Below are 26165 nucleotides of genomic sequence, written 5' to 3'. Positions count from 1 at the left end.
TTCTCTTCCATGAGTCAGACTGCCAAGGGCAATTATTGGATTTCCCTTGAAGGGCACATTCATTCAGGGGATCTGAGAATGGAGAAAGGTACTTTTAATTCTAAAATGTCCCAAATTTAACTCCTGATATAGAAAGAACCAACTGGCTAAAGCATGTAGATTGTAATCTCAGTGGAATAATAGGTCATGGTCCAATTAGAGTGTGAGTGAACCCCATAATAGTTAGACGTTGGAATGTGTGTAAATTCCTATGAATGGCATCTCAAAACAAACAAACAAACAAACAAAAACCAACACCTGTCAGTGCTCTTTTTTACAGAGGATCACTATTCTGGAACTCTGTTTCTGTAACTTTAGTTTAGATGGTAAAACCCTAGGCTCAACTTAGAAGCACTGGTCCCCCTCTCATACTCTTATACTCAGTTACTCAAATGATAGATAGTGATGTTCTACCCAGGAATTGTTTACGGCAGGCCTATTTGATAGCCTTTGAAAGAGACATTTGCTCCCCTTGTGCTCAGAGCCCCCTGGCTCTTGTTGTCCCTGGGGGTATCTAGAGTTGATTTTCTGAAAATGGCCTGGTAGGCATTTCAGTCAGCATTTCACAGACTGGCCCTCAGCCGAGCTATCGCGCGTTGAAGCCAGAGGAAGTTTCCATCTTGATAAAGCTCTCTCCTTAGGTAAATCAGCCAGCGCAGAAGACAGCTGGTAGATTCTATTTGAGACGCTGGCAATAACGTAGCCTTTGTCTTACGCAAACCAGGTCCTCAACTCAGTCAGCTCTGGGGGCTTACATGCGTCAGTAGGGAAAAAGGGCGGCCTCGCTTCCGCAACCCTCTAAGGAGCAGTGCCACCATAACTTGCGAAATTCAGCGACTCCAAGTGGGAAGCCAAAGGAGGTGATAATAGAACAAATTATTTTTTTACACCTCCCTCCCACACATCGAAATCTCTAGCTAAAAATGATAACGCGGGAGCCGGGGTGGGTGTCTTGTTAGTAATCCTTTGGCCCGACAACTCGCTCAGCCAGCACTACTGCAGTCCTTAAGGCAGTCTGATTGGAAGTCTTTTTGGTTTCTTGCCTTTGATTTCATCAACCTCTTCATCAAGCTAAAATTAGCCGGGTAATTCCTTATGTGCAGTAATATTGTGTAAGAATGCTTGCACAGACAGGATCTCATTTCAGCCTCAGCATCTGAGTCAGGGTATGTCAGCCTCATTCTACAGATGGGGAAACCGAGGGACGTGCCCGTGGGGACACATCTACTGAGTAGCAGTTTTATGGTTTGAAACCAGATCAGAGTCTAACATACTTTTCAGCTGAAAAACCCCATTCTCGCCGAAGTGCAAATATGGACTCTAACTCAGGGCCATCAAACTATGTCAACAGTGAATGCAAACTACACACAGAACACATTTTGTGCAAGTAGCTCAAATGGCCCAAATCAGAGGCTTTCCATCCTTGTGCCGAAGAGGTAGTCAAATGTCAATCTCAAGGCAAAAGGGAATTTTGCATGAGGCAGAATTTCTAAATATGCCAGACTAGACACAATGGACCTGCTGATTAATGGGCCAGCATGATTCACAGCGATTTTGAAACTGTCCCTTCTTCGCAGACAGCAATTCGTTTGGGAATCTCAGAAGAGAAAATATTCATAGTGGGAGTACTTCATCCCCAGAAAAGGCAGCCTGATGCCAGAATTATAGACAAGTTGCATATAGAGGAGAGGGAACTAAAATATCAGCAGATGGCAAACATCCGCCTGTGGTTTAGAGGAGGAAGTAGGGAAGACAATCAGCTGAGTTTCCTGATCATAGCAGATGCGGCCATAGGTAGGGTTAACCCCCAGGGACAGGGTACATTCCTCATGTGTTCTCCTGCATTTCTTTCCCTCCGGATGCTACCTAGACAAGTGCTGATCTGCACAATGACTGCACAGAGACCCACACGGGCACCTCGGCCTCGGCGCCCCTGGCTGCTGGCATCTTCGCTCTGGCTCTGGAAGCAAAGTAAGGCCCAGGAAACTTGTAATCACCTTTGCTGCCTTTCCTTCTTCTTATTAACAGCATATCTTGTTTGCTGAATTATGCTTACAATAGAAAACTTAGGACACTATAAAAAATAATCATAAAAACAAGTTCTCTTCCTGTTAAAATCTCAATGTAGATTTAACACACATACCTTACAAAGTAGGGACCTCAGCATACACATTATTTTGTCATTTTTAAATATCTATCCTATAATCTTTTAAGAGCATGCTCTCATGGCTAAATCAGTGTGTCTTGACCTTTACAAATTCACGATTTCCTCCCAATTTCCCTCCCACACAGCTGCAAGGCCTTTTCAATTCTGTTTCTTCCCACCAGGGAAGACTTTGTGCAGATAACTTCCTGTGGGTAGTATTGGGAACAAAAAGCTTATAGAACTCCTTTGCTTTTCTTTTTTTTTTTTCCAGATTATATAAACTCAGTCCTAGAGCTGATCTAACATATCAGAGGACAGGAAAATTAAAAACAGAATTTTTATCTTTTTGTAGTATCCCATTATATAAATGCAAATTATATTAAGGTCTTCAAATCATGATTAGATGCCCACTCTTATCCATAAACATTGGTTGTCATCTCTGATAATTTCCTCAGGACAAACACACCTGAATAGAATTTCTGGTTCAAAGGGTGTACATGTTTGTTTGTTTTTTTTTAAAGATTTTATTATTTGACAGACAGATCACAAGTAGGCAGAGAGGCAGGCAGAGAGAGGGAAGCAGGCTCCCTGCTGAGTAGAGAACCCAATCCCAGAGGCTTTAATCCACTGAGCCACCCAGGAGCCCCAAAGGATATACATCTTTTAATGATTTTGGTACTCATTGACAAGTCACTGTTTAGAAAGATTGTATCATTTTCTTTTCCCAACAGCATATATGTGAAAGCACAAGTTTCCTTACCAAAGTTACTTTTGTCATCTTTTAAATGTTTGCTATTGATAGGGGAAATGGTATCTCAGCTTTATATGCCTTCATTTCATTAGCAATGAAGCTCAATATCTTTTATTCTTTGGTCATTTATCATCTGTGATTGCTCGTTTATGACCTTGATTTTTTTTTTTTTTAATAGCCTTAGTTTGGAGAAGCTACTAATGCTTGTTTAGTTTGACATTTAACTTTTTTTAAAAATTTATTTTTAATTTATTTTCAGCATAACAGTATTCATTATTTTTGCACCACACCCAGTGCTCCATGCAATCTGTGCCCTCTGTGATACCCACCACCTGGTACCCAATCTCCCACCCCACCCCCCCGCCACTTCAAACCTCTCAGATTGTTTTTCAGAGTCCATAGTCTCTCAAGGTTCACCTCCCCTTCCAATTTCCCCCAACTCCCTTCTCCTAACTCCCCATGTCCTCCATGCTATTTGTTATGCTCCACAAATAAGTGAAACCATATGATAATTGACTCTCTCTGCTTGACTTATTTCACTCAGCATAATCTCTTCCAGTTTCGTCCATGTTGCTACAAAAGTTGGGTATTCATCCTTTCTGATGGAGGCATAATACTCCATAGTGTATATGGACCACATCTTCCTTATCCATTCATCCGTTAAAGGGCATCTTGGTTCTTTCCACAGTTTGGTGACCATGGCCATTGCTGCTATAAACATTGGGGTACAGATGGCCCTTCTTTTCACAACATCTGTATCTTTGGGGTAAATACCCAGGAGTGCAATGGCAGGGTCATAGGGAAGTTCTATTTTTAATTTCTTGAAGAATCTCCACACTGTTCTCCAAAGAGACTGCACTAACTTGCATTCCCACCAACAGTGTAAGAGGGTTCCCCTTTCTCCACAACCCCTCCAACACATGTTGTTTCCTGTCTTGTTAATTTTGGCCATTCTAACTGGTGTAAGGTGATATCTCAATGTGGTTTTAATTTGAATCTCCCACATTTAACTTTTAATTTTATTTATGTCTAATTTTTATTGCAATGAAGTTAGTATATATACGGTTATATTTGTCCATACTTTAAGATGTTTTCCTTTGCTTTCATGCTTAGGAAAATATTTATAATCTCAAATTTGATAAACATTTATTTATATGTCTTTTATTATGCTTCCTTTACCATATTTAAGTTTAAATTCCCCTGGAATTTTAGTGTATGATGTTAAAGAGGGATTTAACAGTATATTTAACAGTATTTTGTTCCTCATATTGGTTACCCAATAGTCCATTTATTGATACAGAGGAAAAAAATCTAACTGCTGCACACTGTGTATCCACAGCTTTCTATTTGTCCTTGTTTTTGCTTTCTGGTGGTAAGAACACTAAACGTCAAGTCAGGCGTTATGTTTACATGATAGAGGAAGTGGTCAAATTTGTAAGTTACTGTTATCCTTCTTAATAAGAAGGTTATCCTACAAGAACATCTATATTCTTTAGAGAGAGAACAAAACATTCTTTCTCCTCTTGTCATATTCAGTAGACGAGGTTCGTAAGAACAGAAAAGTAGAACACCTTAGCCTCTGCCACAGGTGGAAAAACCCTGAAGTTGCTAACTCTTTGTTCAGGAGAGTCCAGCATAGATCTAAGAACCCTGGGGCCACCTGTGGAGTTGTAGTTTGTCCTGCTGTCTCAGCTAGGAGATGGCCACAATGGCTAAGAGAGACAGACCGAGCAAGGTTTGTACCAAGAATTTACCTCTTTGGAGGGGCTGGGAAGATGTCTGGTAAGAGAAGAGCAAATCCAGTGACACAGTCAGAAACAGGGATGTTGGCAGCTCTGGCCCATCAGTAGCGAGTGAGTTCATTTGTAACAGGAAGGGAATGGATGGGGGCAGAGTTTATGAACACAAGGGAAGATGGCGTCAGCAGATCCTTGAATTTGGATTCAAGGAAAAATAACCTAAGCACTCAAAAATGTGAGGAACAAATGACTTCAAGTTGTTCTAGGCATATCACTAGCTATGTGACCTTAGGCAAATTAATCTCCAGCTGAGGGCTTAATTTACCATCTGGAAAATGGAGGGGTCAGAGCAAACCACTTTTTTCAAACCTCGTTGCTTTATAAGATTCTCTGATGTGAAATTGAAGATATCAGTGAATAAAGGTCATCCAACATGAATTGTTGAGTTTGGTGGAGAAAAGTCCCGAGTAGAAGAAAATAAGTTTCACTGAAGGCAAGCAGATTCATGTAGGTGGTTAAACAGTCTTATAATATTTATGATTTGAGGATATAAGCTGTTACTTTCAGGGAGCTGTTAAAAAAAAAAAATCCTTAAAATTTTAAGTCTACTCTACCCAACACTTATCAGATGCATGTAAATATAAGTAGCCAGGCCTAAGCGATCCTTGTCTAGTGACCAGAATAATAGAAACACCCATCTCATGAACAGATGGAATATTAATTTCGTATAAGAACTGAAAATTTGGGGGCACCTGGGTGGCTCAGTGGGTTAAAGCCCCTGCCTTCAGCTCAGGCCATGATCCCAGGGTCCTGGGATCGAGCCCTGCATTGGGCTCTCTGCTCAGCAGTGAGCCTGCTTCCCCCTCTCTCTGACTGCCTCTGCCTACTTGTGATCTCTCTGTCAAATAAATAAACAAAATCTTAAAAAAAAAAAAAAAAGAATTGAAAATTTAAAATTGTAACCTCTGATTTCTAAAATTTCAAACATTTTTCTGTGCAGGGAGAAAATGAGCTAAGAATGATCTAGCCTCATTAACCCGGTTAATTTTTAATAGGTCGTTTTTAAAGCAGGAGCTTCATGGATTGCCCTGAAATAACATGGATGATTTTCCAGCGGTTCATGAGCTTCTTTGAAACCAGACGCAGAAATGCTTGTGTGCATGACATTTTTCTGAAGGAATGGTCTATAGGGCCTATTGGATTCTCACACTGTTTAAAATTTAAGAGAGATTAAGAATCTGTGATCTCTCTGGTACATATGATTTGATTTGAGCATCAGTAAGATAGATACAATCTAGCTTACATTTCATATACTTCATGCCAAAGCACAGAGAAATTCTTGAAGTGTCTGTTCTCAAATAGAGGGTTTTCTGAACACTATTCAATTGTTTATACGGGAGATGACTATTCCAGAAACTCTCAAAGCCACTTTTTCTAAAAGTGCCCCTAGATAATAAAGACTGGGAGAAATCATTTAACCAGGTGCTGCTCAAGGAACAACTATGGAGACTGAAGGACAATGGTGGGCTAAATTCATCAAGAATAACAATGTTCAGGATTTGTCAGGTTCTTCCTATGGGCTGGACACTGTGCTAACCTCTTTGTGTACAACACTAATTCAAATTCTTACAACAGCCCTGTGAAAAGGACATTATTATTATTATTTTTATTTTTTTTGTTAACATATAATGTGTTATTAGCCCCAGGGGTACAGGTCTGTGAATCGCCAGGTTTACACACTTCACAGCACTCACCGTAGCACATACCCTCCCCAATGTCCATAACCCCACCCCCCTCTCCCTACCCTCCTCCCCCATGAAAAGGATATTATTAGTTGCATTTTATAAAAGAAGAAATTGAGGCTAGAGAGGTTGAAGAATGTAACCAAGATCCCACAAAGAGATGCAAATTCAGGTCGGTGTCACCCCAAAACTGAGCCATGAGCTACTGTCCCCCATTGCCTCCCACAGCCCTGCAAGGGGGAGGAGATGCTAAAGGGCTGTCTATCATCCCCGCAGAGAAAGGGGCCTTAAGAAGATCGACGCTGATCAAGGACTGCCATGACTCGTGTGCTCCTGAGTTTCTCATAAACGGTTCTTTGTCACAAGCAGATTACTCCTTGTGCTACATTAAAGAAGACATAGCTGGAATGCAGGGCAATGGGAAGAGGAGAAGGAAGGAGAAAGAATGGGTCCTGGCTCAAATGTGTAGAGAGGAATACTTTTCTTTCCTGGAGGAGTGATTCTTAATACCAGCATAATCAATCACCTTAGGAGTTTAATTAGTAGACAGACTCCCAAATCCAGTGCCAGCCACTCGGATTCACAAGCGTCTGGTATGTGGCCTAGGAATCCCCGTTTTTAGCAAGTATCCCAGCCAGTTTTAATGCTGGTAGTACTGTTACTAAATTTCAAGAAACAACTGCTGTAAAAAGGTTTTTCTATAATCTCCTTCAGCTGTGGTTAAGATGCTCGATAGGGTACTTAATAGGCATATTATATATATTTATAGATATATATAATGAGAGACAGGAATTCCTTGAACTAGTGACTCTGGCACCATTATTATTAAGTGGTCAGTATACTTAAGAAGATAGCAATAACCGTAGTCTTATTGTACAGATGTACCAATTTTCTGTTTCCATGAAAGTCTAGAGGAAGGGAAATAGAATTTCAATGCTGCATAAAACCTTTGGATAAAGCACATCAAAGAAATCCTTGACTCAGAGTTGTGCAATGTTGGCAAATCTCCAGTTTAGAAAATCTTTAATATCAAGGCTTACTTACAGGTGTTGAGAGGCTGAACCAGGTAGCCTGTAAGATTTTTCACATAAGAATTTTGTCTCCAAATTACTTTACCCACACTAATTAGAAGCAATGCTTAATTTCAATGTTTAATTCCATAACCCTTATTTTCTATAAACATATCCTTGATTAGCAAGCTAATGCAGTTTTAAAAAATTTAATTATTGTGGATGCTGTTGAGCACTAATTAACAAAGGAAGGCTGTCAGGAATGAGATGCACTATTGTTAGTAGCTCCTTTTCATTTCTGAAATGCAATCACACAAATGAAGAATAACTCTGTTACGAAAACAAGCTTAATTTTTCTAATTGCATGACAATGACGCTCCCTTGAATATTTTGCAAAGAATAGGTAAAAGAAAATAAAAATAATAAAACCTGCTACTGAATATAAAGTAAGTGTTCTTCTATAGAAAGAAGAAGTGTTCTTCTTTCTGTATTACTATTTCTATATTATGGAATATAAAGTAAGTGTTCTTCTATAGAAAGTCTATGCTTTGTGTTTGATTATTATAACTCTGTTTTCCTTACACCACCTTAGTACAATTCCTCTTCCCAACTTCCATATACACACCTGCTCGCCCTGATGGTCCAAATGGGAAACTGATGTGTTTCCCATTGACCACATTGATTAAGAGGCTTTTACCTAAAACTTCCTTTAAAAAACTGGAAGGAAGCAAGAATTTCAATAAAATGCTTCATAGAACAGAATTAGTTTCTGCATTAAGAAAATAGCCATTTCTGCTCAGCTAGTTAATTTTTCCTTAATGTGGGCTGGCCAGCATGGAAACACAATCTAAATGAGGTATTTATGATATTGGGCAAATAGAAATGTTGATTGTGAAAAATTCTGAAGATTATCATACTCAACCCCCTCATCTTACAGAGGAGTCACCTCAGGCCAAGAGAAATGAAGTGATTTGCTTAAGATCACATAGGTCTTTGGTAGGATATGGTTTGCTGTGCTTTCTATTACTCCCTATTCTGGCCTCATGATTTGAAATCACTTCTAATTGTCTGAAATGGTTATATTCCTATATGCTTTCTTCCAACTCCTATCATTTTAGATATGACATAGAATTGGCTAGACAGTTTTTTGAAATATAAAAATCATGCTCCATCCACAGATGTTTTGACACAATAATTGACTTAGGATGGGATTTAGGAATTTTCACTATTTACATGATTAACAGGTAATTATGATGCAAGCCATCTGGGACTCTCAAGTCTGACCTATAGTCTCTATGCACTCTATCAGTCACCCCCCCAGAGTTAACTGTTATGTCTGTCAGGGGCTGAGATGGAAGAGAGAGAGAACTAGCCTACCAAGTATCAGAAGAGCTGATTAAAGCCATAAATCAGAAATCAAAAAATTAAGCCTTTGTTAACTGCAGTGTTTTAAGCAAGAGTCAAAATAATAATAATAATGCTGACGTCCCCCACCCATTCCATTCTCCCCCATGGAAGAGTGTACAGTTGAAGGGAAGGTTGAAACAGTGCAGACATGGGGGTCATGTCACTGTTGAAGGAGCCCCAACCAAAAGCCCTGCTAGTTGTATTTATTCTGGGGTGAGGCAAGAGTGAAGAATGAGAGGAGGTACAGGGTACTGAGTCCAGAGTGGCTAGAAGTGCCTTCAAGTTCTCTTCTTCCTTTCCCCATAAAGAGGCTTAGGGCACAGTCAGACACCAAAGAAAACCTCTGCCCACCACCTTAGATAAGGTGACCTAGAAATGAAGGCACAAGGGGTGGGAATATAAACACGGGAAGAGCTTGACTGGGGAGGGGGCCTAAGTCCCTGATGGCAACTCCTTCCACAGACTTCAGTGCATGGGCAGAGCAGTTTCCCCAGAAAGCCTCCCAGGTAGAGCCTTTGTCATGCTTCTGAAGAGATCTGAAAATCACATGGGGGACTTTAACCAGAAAATGTTTAAGAAGGTACACTGCCTCTTTTTTGTCAACAGGGGATTGCTTAACCAGCACATTTTGGGCTCTGGGGGAAGATCGCAAATTGAGCCAGATTCCCCTGATGGTTGTTACACAATTTAGTGCTAAGATGGAAAACCTCAAGACTACACACTGGGTATTTATTTATTAAATAATACTTAATTGGCTTGATGGAAACAACACAAGTCTCAAAGCTAAGGAAAAACTTGTCATCTTGAAAGAATCTAATGACAGATAGTAAAAAGTTTTAAAATTATTGGGGCCACCTAACTCTCAGGCATATTCAGTCATTCAGCCAACCAACGTTGAATTCAGCATATACCCTGGGCCTGGCATTCTTCTGAATGGTACACACTGGAGAACTGGATAGATAAAAATCCCAGCCCTTCTTACAGCAAATTCTAGAAGGAGAGACGGATGTTACTAATATAGGAAACATATATATGAGTTGCACAGTAAGTTGAATGGTGGTAAATACTATAAAAGAAAAAAAAAAAAAGAACTAGGATAAGGGAGCTCAGGAGTTTGTGAGGAGAACTGAAATTTTAAATAGAGTGATCTGGGAAGGCTGCATCTTCATTTTAACAGATCCAACATTCCCAAGTGTCTCTGATGTATCTTGTATTGCTGATAAATAAATCTCACCAAGATTTCTGATTACACCATTTCTTGTTCAAAAATCCTTGATTCCCCATTGCCCAAGGGATACAGTGTAATCTCCTTTTCCTGGCGTGCAAGGTCCTCACCATTGGGCTCAGTACTCTAGCACCATTTCCCTGCTCCCACCAACCTGACTACCCACTGTACTCCAGCCATAGTCTACACTTTCCCCCTTGTAGGTTTTGTTCTCTCGCCCCCATCCCTTTTCCCTCTCTCCACTCCCTGACATTCTACCCAGTCTTCGAAGTTCAGACGGAACACTTCCTTCCAGCAAAGCGTTCCCAGCAAAGTGTTCCCAGATCTTCCACCCCCAGAATTCTTCCTTCTCTCAATTCCTGTAATATATGACATCATGAACACAGCAGTTAGCAGATTCATTAGAGTGATACAAAGGCTTCGTTCCTTTGCTGGATTGTAAGCTTCCTAAAGACAAGGAAGAACCACCTCCTTCAATATCCCCAAAGTATTCAGTGTAGTACCTTGCAAGAGTGATCTCAGGTAGCTAAGAGTTTCTTGACAATTTGTTTAAATTTTTAATTACTGGAATTAGTTGTAGTCTACATTAGAACTACATTAGAATGTCGTTGATGTACAGTCTTATATGAGTTTCAGGTATAAAATATAGTGATTCGACAGTTCCATGTATTACTCAGTGCTCAAGATAAGTATATTCTTAATTTTTATATATAAGGAAAAGAGGCAAAAGGATTTAAGGATAGGTAACCAGACTGTGTCTTTAAAATCTGAGTTTTCCTAAGAAAAATTCAAGGCCTCCTCTGTGGGTACATAATGTTGAAAGTACCAAGGCTGTCAACAGCTAGCAGAAGACTGAAGACATAAAGGAAGTGTTGGCATTTAAAATTTTTGTTCACTTAAATTTAAGTAATTAAAAATCAGGGGCCAAATCCCATATTTCTACTATATTGAAGACCAAATTTTACTCATAGTAGGAGCTTAACTTAGATGGGAGAAGTTTTCAGTATATATTTTAAATTCTGAATGAAAAGATATTCCAAAAGGAATACATACCAGAATTATACAAGTACACTTGCGAAAGGCACTTTATAATCTGTAAATAGAAGATGCTTGTTTCTAATACTTAATTTTACAAGGAAACATTTTTTTTGTCCCTGAAAAATATTCTGGGTCACTTCCCCTCCAGTCCAAATCTCACCTGGCGAGACATGCAGCACTTGGTTGTCTGGACCTCTGAGTATGACCCACTGGCCAATAACCCCGGGTGGAAAAAGAATGGAGCAGGCTTGATGGTGAATAGTCGATTTGGATTTGGGTTGCTAAATGCCAAAGCTCTGGTGGATTTAGCTGATCCCAGGACCTGGACCAGTGTGCCTGAGAAGAAAGAGTGTGTGGTAAAAGATAACAACTTTGAGCCCAGGTGAGTGTTTCCAGGATTTTTAAAGAAATGTGTACTATGGCAAAATTTGATTATAATGTTTGTCACTCTATGTTTTTTTCTTACCTACCCTACTGAAGCGGATGGAGATAGTATTTGCCATAGTTCCCTGTGGGTCCATGGGAATCACTGAGAGATCGGAAATCTGCAAATTATGTTAGCATATTGCCCTTTTCCATTTCCTGGCCTACCTATATTCAGGTTAAGATGTATCATTGTTTTGTATATCACTAAGAAAAACCACTGCCAATTAAACTGTTACCAATGATCAGTTTGAAGATTGATCCCAAATTCAAAGATATTAAGGTAATTTTTTTAAAAAAAATGCATCTTAGAATTGACTAAATGCAATACGTGCCAACCAGCATTATCCCAAACCTATTTCCAGAAGATCCTCACTTCGTGCCACAGTACTATGTGATTCATGATTTCTCTTCTATGAGATATCCTCTACCATACTGCTTTTATGGAGATTATATCCAGCCTACCAGATCTGGCCACAGAAGCAGAATCTAGAGTGACTGTTTTGTTGATTCCATCAAGGCCACCATGATTTTACTAAAGACCCACTCACACAAAATGCTTGAGGGTGGGAGCCCTGGGGTACCTTCATTATGGACATAGTATCATTTCTGAAGAGGGTCGATTAGAGCAGTAATGGGTTCAAGGCAAACCTGCCATTCAACCCCACAGCAAAAAGTATGGTATTCTTGTATCTGTGTTCCTTAAAACCTTCTTTTCTATTCTATCTTACTGTGGTAAGAACACTTAACATGTGATCTACCCTCTTTAATCTTTAAGTGTACAACACATTACTGTTGATTCTAAGTACAGCTGTTATAAAGCTGATTTCTAAAACTTATTCATCTTGCTTAACTAAAATTTTATGGCCATTGATTAGTAACTCTATTTTTCCCTTCCCCTACCTCCACGAAACCACAATTCCACTTTTTGAATCTACAAATTTGACTATGAGATACCTCATGTAAGTGGAACTATGCAGTATATCGCTGTCTGTGGCTTATTTTACTTAGCTTAATGTCTTCAAGGTTTATCCATATTGCTGCACATGGCAGAACATCTTTTTTTTTAAAAGCTTATGTTCCATTCCACATCTTCTCTATCCTTTCCTCTGTTAATAGACACATCTTAGCTATTATGAATGGTGTTGCAATGAACACGAGATCCTAAGATCCTGTTTTCAATTATTTTGGATAAATATCCAGAGGTGGGATTGTTGGATCTCTTTTTAATTTTTTTGAGAAACCTCTGTACTGTTTTTCATAGTGGCTGTACCACTTTGCTTTCCCACTGATTGTGCAAGGGTTCAAATTTCTCCACATCTTCTCCAACACTTGCTGTCTTTTGCCTTTTTTGGTAAGAGCCATCCTGATAGGTGTTTGGATTTGCATTTTCCTGATGATTAGTGAAGTTGAAATTTTTTTTTCCATGTCAACCATTGGTATGTCTTTTTTTAGAGAAATGTCTATTTAAGTAGTTGGCTCACTTTTCAGGCAGGTTATTATTATTATTATTATTATTATTATTTTTGCTATTGAGCTGTAGGAGTTCTTTATATAGTTTATAAATTAACCCTTTATCAGATATATGGTTTGCAATATTTTCTCCTGATTTGTAGGTTGTCTTTTCATTTGGTTGATGGTCTTCTTTGATATGCAGAAGATTTTTAGCTTCATGTATTCCCAGTTGTTTTGGTTGCCTGTACTTTTGGCACCTTAACCATGAAATCACTGCCAGGACAAATGTCATGAAGCTTCTTCCATATGTTTTCTTCTATACTTACAATTTCAGGTCTTGTGTATAAGTTTTTACTCCATTTTGAGTTGATCTTTGTATGGCATTAGATATGTGTCCAGTTTCATTAATTTGCATGTGGATATCCAGTTTTCCCAGCACCCTGAGCTGAAGAGACTCCTCTTTCCCCATTGAGTATTCTTGGCATTTTTGTTGAAGATTAGTTGACCATATACACATGGGTTTAACTCTAAGTTCTCTATTTTGTTACACTGGTCTATATGTCTGTCTTTAAGCCAGTACTATACTGCTTTGGTTATTGTAGTTTTGAAATATATTTTCAAATAAGGAATTGTAATGCCTCCAGTTTTGTTCTTCTTTTTCAGGGTTGTTTTGGCTATTAGTAGTCTTTTGTGAACCATAAAAAGTATAGAATTTAAAAAATTTTTTGTTATTTTTTAATTTTTTAATTTCTAGAATAACCTTTTTTATTTTTATTTTTAATTTTTAATTTCTGTAATAACCTTTTTAATTTCTTTTATTTTTTATTTTTTAATTTCTGTAATAGCCTTTAGCATTTATACTTTATAGTTACTTCTGATTTGGGTTCTAGTCATTAACAGAGAGAGCTTAGCTGAGTATCTAAATAAGACTAATGTGTATATATTTGCCTAAAATGCAAAGAAGAAATGATGTACTTTATTCAGTGATTTTAAAAAAATGTATTTAGAGCCCTGAAAGGTAATGGAGAAGTTATCATTGAAATTCCAACAAGAGCTTGTGAAGGACAAGAAAATGCCATCAAGTCCCTGGAACATGTGCAATTTGAAGCAACGATTGAATACTCCCGAAGAGGAGACCTTCATGTTACACTCACTTCTGCTGCTGGTAAACCTTTTAAAAATATCTCGTTTATTCTAAAGAGTATTTGTTTGTTTCCATTTTTAAGAGTATATTGAATGAATTTAAATCCATGGTTTTCTTTTTATTTATATTGCTGAGTTTCCCAATAGATGTTTTTCAGGACTTAAAAAAGTATGCCTATTTTTCATTTCATTTCATTTAATTTTTCTTGGCATCAGAACTCTGCCTACTCATTCCCACTTGTCCTTCAATAAGCAGAGAATAAGGTCTATTCAAATAATATCAATTAATCTTTCTGGAATTATATATTTTAAAAATGTTCTCATTTTTACCATTCATTTAATATCATTCATTTCTCTTAGGTAACACATTAGTGAAAGTTACTCTGATAGTTAATAATGCTGACAGATATATCAGACACATCCTAGGTATCAACTGAAAAATTAGGAATTCTGATCCACGAAAGAGGACTGAGAAAACTAACAAATAGTCCATGATGATATTGTAAAAGCCATACGATATTATATACAGGCAATTACCCTTCCCTGAGAAAGTACTAACTCAGATGAGATCATGGATGGGGAAGAGCTTGTGAACCATGAACTATAATCCAACCAGGAAATGCTTCCTAATCCTCTTTCATGTTTTAGTAGGATTCGCCTAACTAAATTCGATTGCTATAAGCTATGTATGAGGAAGGATGAGCTCTCGTTATCATCTCCTTCTAGGATATAAACTTCCTAGAGGTTTGGACGGGACTCTGTTAATTTTGGAGTAATGCTTTCTAGATATATTGAAGTTGGCCTGAAGTATGGGTGGGATGTTTTCTTATTGGTGGCCCTAGTATGAACTTGACCGTTTCATTTTGAGATCTATAGAGAGAGCTGAAATTTGAAAACTTAGGTTTAACAATTAGTACTAATACTAGACAGGAAATTACAAAGTTGATATAGCTTTTTTTTTAGGCCTACACTAAAACGTATTTTAGATCTTTGACTCTATAAATGTAGTTCTATGGGTTCTCTTTATTCAAATAAACCTTAATCAATATATTCATTCAATATTTTACCAAAATATTTATTGAGAACTTATTATATGCCAGGCAATATGCGAACTGCTATGGATAAAAACATTTTTTTTTTTAAATGAATGTCTCTATCCTGCTCTTCTACAAAAAGGGAAAGTTGTGGGGGCTAATCTCTCCCATTTTTCATTTTCAGTTAGCAGATGCTAGAGTTTATCCTATTTTCAGAGTTGTTAGGACATTCATTAACTGATGTTTGCTGTATGAAAATAGGGACCAGCACTGTTCTGTTGGCTGAAAGAGAGCGGGATACATCTCCTAATGGCTTTAAGAATTGGGACTTCATGTCTGTTCACACGTGGGGAGAGAATCCCATAGGCACCTGGACTTTGCGAATTACAGACATGGTAAGTATAAATGAAAAGATAGAGGACCGCAGGCTCACTTTCAAACATTTTGAAGTCCTTTGAGTTTCGTATCATCATTCATCAAGGCCATAAGGAGCTCTGGTCACTCCCTAGTAACGTAAGGAAAAGGTGTAGAGTTTCACTCTCAGCCCACTTAGCTCTATAGATTGGTTGGATCGATTGACTAAATAAATAAGATTTATGACAAGAAAGAAAAGAAGACACATTGGTTAGTAATACTACAGTGTGACAAATCCAAGTGTTCCAAAGTCAGAATGCAGCCAGCCCTGTGACATACTCAGTCACCAGAATCACCTATACTAAGAACGATAGTGAAATGCTGCAAAACCTTTGCTATGACTTTCTGCTGAGGTCACACGAAGAAATTCTTACCAATATTTACTGCAGTGCTATTTACTTGGACAAGATATCTTATTCAACATGACGTCTTTGTTTTGTTTTGTTTCAGTTATGAAACAAGCTGAAAAGCATTTCTCATTTCTCTTTCACTCTGTTTACTAACACTCTTTGGTATATTTCTAAAATTGTAACTCACAGTGACAAAAATAGAGTAAGGAATGTCTGAACAAAAAGCCAAAAACATCTGAATTATCTACCTTTGCATCATTTCTCTAGCATTTTTAAGAGCCTGAGCACATTAATGAATAGAGCTCTGGTCTGACCTTTCCCAAGATAGAAATGTTACAAGTATCAGTACTAGATTTCAAAAGTAAAGAAAAAAAAGAATTGATTTTAAATTTCTGAAGATCTCCATTTAATTAATACAAATTCTATAGTCATTCTTCCTTTTTTTATTCGAGAGTATCTTTCTCCTAAAGACTGCTAAAATTGTAATTTAGAACCAGAATCTGTAAAATTCCTACTTCCTTAGAGAGAGCAAGAAAATATTCTTAGGAAGTGGTCCTATTCTTGAACTTGACCTCTGTTCTTCAACTCAGTTTTTTTAAAGGTTACTTTATTTATTTTATACAGAATGAGTGAGCAGGAGCAGGAGGGGCAGTGGGAGAGGTAGAGGGAATCTCAAGTCGACTTCTCACTGAGCATAGAGCCCATTGTGGGGCTTCACCCTGAGATCATGACCTGAGTCAAAATGAAGACATACAAATGGCTATCAGACATGTGAAAAAATGTTCATCATCACTAGCAATCAGGGAGATTCAAATTAAAACCACATTGAGATACCACCTTACACCAGTTAGAATGGCCAAAATTAACAAGACAGGAAACAACATGTGTTGGAGGGGAGGTGGAGAAAGGGGAACCCTCTTACACTATTGGTGGGAATGCAAGTTAGTGCAGTCTCTTTGGAGAACAGTGTGGAGATTCCTCAAGAAATTAAAAATAGAACTTCCCTCTGACCCTGCCATTGCAATCCTGGGTATTTACCCCAAAGATACAGATGTCGTGAAAAGAAGGGCCATCTGTACCCCAATGTTTATAGCAGCAATGGCCACGGTCACCAAACTGTAGAAAGAAACAAGATGCCCTTCAACGGACGAATGGATAAGGAAGATGTGGTCCATATACACTATGCAGTATTATGCCTCCATCAGAAAGGATGAATACCCAACTTTTGTAGCAACATGGACGGGACTGGAAGAGATTATGCTGAGTGAAATAAGTCAAGCAGAGAGAGTCAATTATCATATGATTTCACTTATTTGTGGAGCATAACAAATAGCATGGAGGACATGGGGAGTTAGAGAGGAGAAGGGAGTTGGGGGAAATTGGAAGGGGAGGTGAACCATGAGAGACTATGGACTCTGAAAAACAATCTGAGGGTTTTGAAGTGGCGGGGGGAGGGGTGGGAGGTTGGAGTACCGGGTGGTGGGTATTAGAGAGGGCAAGGATTGCATGGAGCACTGGGTGTGGTGAAAAAATAATGAATACTGTTATGCTGAAAATAAATAAAAAATAAATTAAAAAAAAAAAGCCAAAATACACACAGAAAAAAAAAAACCATCAAGAGTCAGATGGTTAACTGACTGCCACTGAGGTGCCCCAACCCAATTTTTAAGAAAACTAAGAAAATATGTTTATCAAGATGAGACTATTTTATATCAAGTTTATAAAATCTGACTTTACACTTGCAGACTTTTTTTTTTAAGATATTTTACATTTCAGCATATTATTTTTAGCATAATGGTTGAGCTTCTGAAAATCATTACTGTTCCATAAATATACAGTTTTTAAGGGCTGGTTAATACTGAAGGCTATTCATAATGCTTGGTAGAGGCTTTTTTCCTCCCCACTGGAATGTTTCTACAAGTTGATAATTATTAAATATAATGTTATTTATAGAAGGTAAAGTCAACTTTCCAAGAACAGAATAGAAAAGAACATTCATGTAAAGAGTTCTGCTTTTTTAATTAAATGAAGCAAATAATCATGCTGTAAATCCTTAAACCTAGAAAATGCCATTTTTCATGGCAACAGTGAATCCGGTGACTTGCTTCTTTGTACATAGCGCTCTACCCATGGAATGTTCTGAATTTTTAAATTAGATCTTATAGTTATTTTGACGAGTTTGACGTTTCTTAGAACACATCCTAAAATCATGTGTATGCTTATTCCTTAGTCTGGAAGAATGCAAAATGAAGGAAGAATTGTCAACTGGAAACTGATTTTGCATGGGACCTCTTCTCAGCCAGAACACATGAAACAGCCTCGTGTGTACACTTCCTACAATACTGTTCAGAACGACAGAAGAGGAGTGGAGAAGATGGTGGATGGAGGGGAGGTCTGTGTGGTTCTGTTCCTGAGGGTTCTTGGCACACTCTTCTTTGAACCCTAGTCAAAATGTAGTGAGGGGAGCTAGATCTAACTTTCAGGCAGGAAGTAAGTCAAACATGGGTGGGGAGGAAAGGGAAGGGAGTACTAACCCATTTTCCATAAAGGTCTAATATTTAGTAAGTTTATTCTTTTGTCCAGAATTTAGCAATTAAAATTGCTGAATTCAAAATGATGAAATCCTCTGACATGACTTTTCTCCGTTTATGACATAACAAATTGTAAAGACGGCTCTCTTTATGCACAATCACACATGCCTAACATCTGTATTACACTTGATTTTTAAGTTTTTGATTTGTTTTGTTTGTTTCTTTGGCACTGTGCCATTTCATTAGTGGTCCCTCTAACCTAGAGAAGGTAGGGATTAGTATGTTCATTTTCCAAAAAGAAAAACAAGGCTCAACTAACCAAGTCTTGTAGGCTTCTCTTTGCTAATCCCTTACCTGACATTTCATGGCAGCTCCAAGGGAAGCTACTGAATCACAATTTCTCTGAGAAAATTTCATAGGATAGCTAGTCAGTCATTCCCATTCCTGTCAGTGTCGGCTCACTGAGGTTGCTGGCTTCTCCCTTATCAGACAGTGGGCAGGGACCCCATTTTCTTTATCTCTTAATCGCCCAGCATCTAGCACAGAGCCTCAGATGTAAGAAGTAGGTTATCAGAATTCCCAGAATGAGTTTTCCTGGCGTCTGACTCAGTGATGGATGTTTTGGAAGATACAAAGACATAATATTTATTTAAGAAACTTATAAACTAGCTGTGTGAGGTCGTCAACTCAGGTTCTGCCTCCATTTATATTCTGCAGAGTAGCTCCCCCTCCTCCACTCCTCCCCCCCTTCCCAAGGACCTTCTCTTCACAATCCCAGAGGCAAGCGGACTTTGTGGGTATTTCTCCTTCCAAGATTCCTTAAGGGCTATTAATAAGACATAGTAGCTGTGAAAACGTTGAGATACTTCCATGATGGTTGACAAAGAGCTTCTTCTTTGCTCTATCCAGTTCTGCCCTAGCCAGTCCATCACCCTAGTCTCTCCCAAGACCCCTTTTTAAAACTCAGGGCTGAAACGGTAGTTCCTAACAGAACAAGGGGCCTCCAGGAAACTTCTTCCACATGCAGCACTGTTAGTGCCTTCTCTGGGACTTATTGAATATTTTAATATCATCCCAAAACATGGGCAGGGAGGAAAGGGAGTAGGAATGGTCAACTATTTACTTTCCATAAGATGAAGCTATATTATTTAAACATTTTTTTCCTTTCATCCAAAATTTATAAATTTAAATTAACAAATTCAAATTTATTAAATACCCTAAAATGAATTCTACTATAGCAGGCTTACAAATGAAGGAGAGCAATACATACATCATCTCATTCAGTCTTCAAAACCACCAGACATTGAAGTATTCTTGGTCCCATTTTATAGGCAAAGTTCAGAGAGGTGAGACAGGTGTCAGGGGTATATCGGTAAGCACAAAAATTAAGACTGATCCCTGAGTTAGTATGTTTCTAAGCCTCATGCTCTCTCTGCTTCTCCAATGGTCTCCCATTGAGACCATGGAGTAGGCAGTAGGCATGGGCCAAATCTGGCTTGCTTCGCTCTAAAGAGGACTTTTTTTCCTTTTGTCGGTGGCATTCTGTGTTTCAGGAGCAGCCCATGCAAGAGAACCTGAAAAAGAACCCCCTTGCATCAAAAAGCCCCAACGGCAGCAGTTCCGGGGGCAGAAGGGATGAGCTGGTGGAGGCAGCCCCATCGGAGGCTATGCTGAGACTCCTACAAAGTGCTTTCAGCAAAAACTCACCCCCAAAGCAATCACCAAAGAAGTCTCCAAGTGCAAAGCTCCACATCCCTTATGAAAATTTCTATGAAGCCCTGGAAAAGCTGAACAAGCCTTCCCAGCTTAAAGACTCTGAGGACAATCTATATAACGACTATGTTGATGTTTTCTATAACACGAAACCTTATAAGCACAGAGACGACCGGCTGCTCCAGGCTCTGGTGGACATTCTGAGGGAAGAAAATTGACATCCGTGTGTGGTCCTGAGTTGGAAATATTCATGCTTCCTCCTTCCCCTTAGATTTTTGCCTGTGTCTGAAGTGGTTGTTTTTGCCATTGGTTCTTATGCTTATAATATCCTTTGGTGGTACTTTTGCTTTTGCTTCCCAAACTAGACATGTAAAAGGGACAAGCTCAGGTTGAAAATCCCACTTCCTGAATTGATCATGGCTCCTTCAAAACCCATCTTCTCTGCGTGCACAAGTGAAATGTTGTGTTCTTTTTGGAGCCACAGTTCATTTCGCTTATGGTCCTCACACTGCACTAGAATGCCTCCTTGAGCCCTCCCTCTTCATTTCTCAAAAGAAAAGGCATCGCCTAGACTAGAGATTAATTTGAAGACGTAATATGCAAAGAATGAGAGCAAAGAAAACTGCTCTTATAACTTGTCCCTTGTCTTTGCCACATGGTTCTTTGAACTGTGATGCCCAAGAGGGTTTAGAAAATTTCTAAGTGAAAAGAGTTCACAATTAGACCCATTCCCTTGGCTTTTCTACCTCCTAGTTCTATGCATTCAGGGAGTGGTCATTTGTCCATTTTGGGAAGAAGGAGAGTCATCGAGATCCAGAAACAGTCCTCGAAATCTGTTTGAGCAGTTTTAGACCATTTTTCTTTGCTTATTGAGCCGTGCAGAGGGCTCTGTGACTCTAAAGGTGTCCAGGACCTGTGTGTGCTCTGTCCCCTTATGGAGGTTTCCCCTTATGAAGGTTTTTGTTACCTATTTCCTTTCTCAGCCACAAGCTGCATACTGAGAGAACTAATCCATATTACTTTCTTAGAATAAAACTTACCCTTGGGACTTGGCAAATTCCTAGTCATATTTTTTTTTTTTAAACAATACTAACAGGAAACCACTCACGACACAGAGAACCAACGTAAACAGGAAAATATTTATAATGGGGAGAGTCAAGGGGAGATTTTTCTTTTAAATTATATTCATTGGAACAGGTTTTTCTGGCTCTTTAAGACTGAGTGTTCATTCCTTGCCACTGAAGGCTCTTTCCCAATATCACAGCTGATAATATTCAATTGTTTACCAAATTGTTTCCAGGATTTAACTCAAGAGGCCACAAAATCCAGTCCACAGGTCCTATTTGTCCCTCAGGTAGATTTTGTTCGGCATGTCAAATGATTTCAAAATGTGAGTGATTACTGAAAATATGAAATCTCACATAAAGTTTGATTCTCAGACCCATTTTCCCTCTTGGCAACAGTTGGCTAGTGCTGCATAGCAGCTGCCCAGCTAGATTTGAGTGCGGGGTCCCCGATGTGTCCTGCTCCATGTTGCTCACTGTAGCAACCCTACCAGTCAGCACCCAACAAGCATCTCATTTTTCCCACTGCTGCATGAAACAACACATACAAAGTGTAAATGCATTCAGGAAAAAAAAAAAATCATCTACTTCTTTCAGGTAAGATCTGTATAATCAATAACTATGAGAACTTGCCATGATCCAGTTAAATTATAGGTGGGGGAAAATGGCATTTGAGACCCCTAAAAGTACCTCTGAAATCCAGTTCGATATATTTGTTTCATCTCACCTCCCCTGGACACCATTTATACTGAATTCATGAACTGCCAACCCCTAGCTTCCCAATTTCTAGGCACTCACAAAGGCTCCTGTCACCTACAATGCCGGCACTCTCCCACTGCATTTGTTGTTCGTAATTTTTTCGTAAAGTTGCAACTTCAGGATGCTACAGATGAAGTAGCAGAAAGAGGAGAGTCTGTCACTTGCTATGGTTTGAAGTGTGGTGGGTAAGACCAAGCTTCACCTCCTAGTCTACCATTTGTATTTGTGCACAAGCGGAGTATCTGCAGGGCAATCCCCATGATGCTTCAAGGATGTTTTTCTCAAACAACTGCAGTATCGCTCTATCCTTAGAAGTTTCACATGTTGTTGGAGACAGAGTGTTGGACGGAATTTTGAAAATTGCAGCACATCAAGAAGTATTAAAGCCAGAAAGAACCAGAGAGTTATTAGTTAAGTTGTCAACTAAAAAAACAAAGCTAGGGCCCATTGGTTTATTACCAATGAATGGTAATAGAAAAAAACTCTTCTTTTCCCCTTTCCTACTCTCATTCTCACTGCTTTCTTTTTTATCCTTCTAACATATCTTTTCCCGGTTAAGATGCCAACCAACGCATTGGATTGTAGCCAAAGTTTCACTCTAGAGAAGCTTTAATATTTAAATAAAGTCATGTTTGAATGTTTCCAACCTGGAGTATATTGTTCAGGCATAATATATTTTTGTCAGTCTTTCTCAGTGCCTGTGTGGATTTTTGTGAAAATGTAAAAGAGGAAACTTATATAATAATTCCCTCGGAATTTTAAACTCTATTTTCTTTACAGGTATTTATAATGTACCAATGCTTTTATCAGAATTTTAAAAGGCATAATAAATTATATTAAAGAACCAAAAATTTCCTGAGAATAAGAAAGTTTCATCCAATAAAATATTTTTGAAAGGCATGTTCCTCTGTCAGTGGAAAAAAAAAGTATAATATGTATGTGTTGCGATATTAAAAGTGACATTTGTCTAATAGCCTAATACAATGTGTAGTTGAATTTAACATGTGTTGTCTTAGCATTTTTAAGGGAACTCCCACATTACACACTTGATGTATTAACCAGAATATGTAAAATATGCTTATACATAAGAATAAATGGTTTCTCACTAAGTCAAAAAAGAAAAAAAGCTCATGTTTCCAACAAAAACAAGATCCCCTTCTCTTACTGTGTTTTCCAAATGAACTGTAAAAAAAAGAAAAGTTGAGAGTTTATATTAAGATGCTAATTTCTTTTGAGAAAAATGGGCTTTCTCAAAGGCAATTTAAGAATTTACCTTAATAAGTATTTTCCTTCATAGCTCAGTCTTTTACTTTTTTCACAACATCCAAAGTGATAGGACTGAGTCTTCACTGAAGTGTTGAGGAAAAAAAGAACAAAAACTAAAGGGACTGACTATGTGTGAAAGGACTTGCAACAGTTTGTAAAAAATGATTTCTTTATAGGCCAGCTACAGTAGCTCAACATTCGACTCTCCCCAGAGGCCACTTCATCAGAAACTTCCAACTTCCAACTTTGATCTCCCATCCTCAGGTCCACATCCTTCTCCTGCATCAAACCTCCATCGCTAGAATGACCACCCTACTACTTCAGAACCTGACCTCTTCCTCCCAAGGAGGTTGGTTTTCCCCCAGACTCCATTCCTTTCTCCAGAATCATAAATACTCAGTCAAACTAAAATAATTTTTTCAAGAATTCCAGAAGAACACTTCTATCTGGCTTTTGTCCTTGAAATCCAGCCATCTTCAAAGTCTACCCACTAGGAGAGCTGAAGATAGCTCTCTATTTTGCTTTGAATGCCCATGAGGTAATTTTTTAGATTAGCCATATGCAGGCTGCAAGTAAAAATCCAAGTACATATGAAGATAAATGTTAATTCTTAAATATAAATTTCAAATCCATAAGGAAGAAGAATAATGTTTTCCTAACCGCCTCCTAATTTTGCAAGGCTACAGTACTAATACACAGGATGATGATTATTATTTTCTCCACTCCCTCAACCCCTGTGGACCGGGTGTAGTTTCCTGGGCCATCTCCTGTTGAGCTTGACCCAGTGATTAATTTAGCCAATGGATGTGATGCAAGCAAAGACCTTCAATTTGCCTGCACAGTTTGGCTTGGCTCTTGCTTTTCAGTGTTCTAGTGCAATGAGAAGAGTAAATGCCTCTGGGAACTACTGTCCTTACAGCCTGTTTCCAGAACAAATGTATATAGAGCAGATTCACATTATGGAACCAAATCCAGCCAACTCACAGCTGCCTAAATAAGTTGCACTTATCACCATGGCAACTTAGGAGCAGGAGAATAAATACTTGTTGTAAGCAACTGAGTCTTGAGGTAGTTTGTCATGCAGCCTTACTGTGCCAACAAAACTGACTATACAATAAAAGTTCCATTTGTACATTATATTATCAATACCATCTATCCCTTTCAAATTGTGCCTTCCTGAGTCTAGAGCACATGCACAAAAAAGAGCTAATATTAAATCATACATCTTTTAATGTTGATCCCATAGCTAAACAAAGATCTCGCCCAAATTTTAAAATTGTCATTTTTAAAGTTATGCCTTAGCTTAGTTCATCCTGAAACCAGAGCTAAGATAATGAATGATTTTTATATGGGTAATTTATTTAGGAGGTAACAGTAGAGAGCAGAAGTGACTCACACATACCCGAGAGTCACATAAAGTGACACTGATCCAGCCCAGGACTTCCCAAAGACTAGAACTGATGTTTCAACTGCTAATATCATTGGTAGAAGATAATTCAGAACAGACACCTATGCTTTCCTTAATCCCCCATTTCTACCCCATCCAATGTCTTGATACTTCCATTAACCTCTCTCAGAAGTTAGATGCAACCCCAGGGCAAGGAAAGAAAACTTGATTGGCTCAGATCAAGTTTACACCACTTATTAGAAAGGCAATGCTTAATAGAAACAAAGATCTCTCATAAAAAAAAAAAAAAAAGAAATAATTTTTGCATTACTTTTTGGATTGCAATCTGTACAGTGTGCTTTACCTGAATATTGCTACGTATAGATATTATGAAAGCATTACTCTATCATCAATTAATGACAAGGAGTTGACTATAGTTATTAGAGATAGCATGTCTGAGGGAAGCAGAAATCACTTTCCTGGTTTTTTTTTTTTTTTTTTTAAAGATTTTATTTATTTGTGAGAGATTAAGACAGAGTACAAGCAGAGGGGTGGGGCAAAGGGAGAGGGAGAAACAGACTCCCCACTGAGCAACGAGACTGATGCAGGACTCCATTCCAGGACCCTGGGATCACAAGCTGAGCTGAAGGCAGACGCACTGACTGAGCCAGCCAGGCATTCCCACTTTCCTGGTTTCTATGCTGAGCCTCTACCAGGTGTGTTATTTCCACACAATCTACAGCCTGGAACTCCATAAAGCCCTTCCACTCTCCTCCAAAACCTACGCACTCTGTACCTTCATCTAAGCCCATATTGCAAGTATCTTAATTGAATATTTACCTGAAGAGGGGGGCCACAAGCTCAAAAGGAGCTCTTGTTCATTGAAGAGGATAGGGGAAACCTTCTCGGATTTATTCCTGGAGGGTTGTTGTGACTATTCCCTTCCACTCTCCATCCCTTCATCCCTGTGCCTAGGAGCCCCGTTGACAAGGGATTTAGAAATCTAGATGATGTTTTGAAGTTAGCAAGGTAGTCTTTAGGCTTTACCTTAAATCCTTTATAGTTACTTGTTGCATCATCACTTTTAAAAAAAGATTTTATTTATTTATTGTAGATAAAGCGAGCACGAGCTGGGGGACAGAGGGAGAGGGAGAAGCAGGCTCTCCACTGAGCAGGGAGCCCAATGTGGGACTTGATCTCAGGATTCTAGGATCATGATCTGAGCCAAAGGCAGATACCTTACCAACTGAGCCACCCAGATGCCCCACATATTCATTTTTTTTTCCAGACACCACCAGAACCCACCCTGAAACTCGTTCTTGGAGAGGGTCTAGCACTCTCCCTACTTCATGCACAATTTTCAGTTTACAGCAGGTGTCACTTGGGTGTTCCACAGTAGTGTGCCAGTTTGTTTTGGAAGCTGTAGTGATTTTTAGATAGTACAAATTTTGAACCAAAATTTTTAAGGGGCTAGAAGTGAAAGAGAAACATATGGGCTATTTCTAGATATCTTATCAGAGAGATTCAGA

General features: G+C 38.7%; 1 protein-coding gene across 1 annotated transcript in view; it reads left to right on the top strand.

Annotated features, from left to right (window-relative positions):
• Positions 1 to 23093, top strand: part of PCSK1 (proprotein convertase subtilisin/kexin type 1) — a 44622-nt gene extending 21529 nt beyond the window's left edge. Inside the window, exons 9-14 of the mRNA XM_059175517.1 lie at positions 1910 to 2010; positions 11246 to 11479; positions 13983 to 14140; positions 15414 to 15547; positions 18147 to 18308; positions 20001 to 23093. Of these exons, the coding sequence (XP_059031500.1) occupies positions 1910 to 2010; positions 11246 to 11479; positions 13983 to 14140; positions 15414 to 15547; positions 18147 to 18308; positions 20001 to 20378 (1167 nt within the window). The 3' untranslated portion in view covers positions 20379 to 23093. The remainder of the gene's footprint in view (positions 1 to 1909; positions 2011 to 11245; positions 11480 to 13982; positions 14141 to 15413; positions 15548 to 18146; positions 18309 to 20000) is intronic.
• Positions 23094 to 26165: the final 3072 nt, after the last annotated feature.

Source organism: Mustela lutreola, chromosome 5, assembly GCF_030435805.1.
Source record: "Mustela lutreola isolate mMusLut2 chromosome 5, mMusLut2.pri, whole genome shotgun sequence".
Taxonomy (NCBI): domain Eukaryota; kingdom Metazoa; phylum Chordata; class Mammalia; order Carnivora; family Mustelidae; genus Mustela; species Mustela lutreola.
Note: the sequence above shows the minus strand (reverse complement) of the source record. Positions and strands in the feature narration are given on the sequence as shown.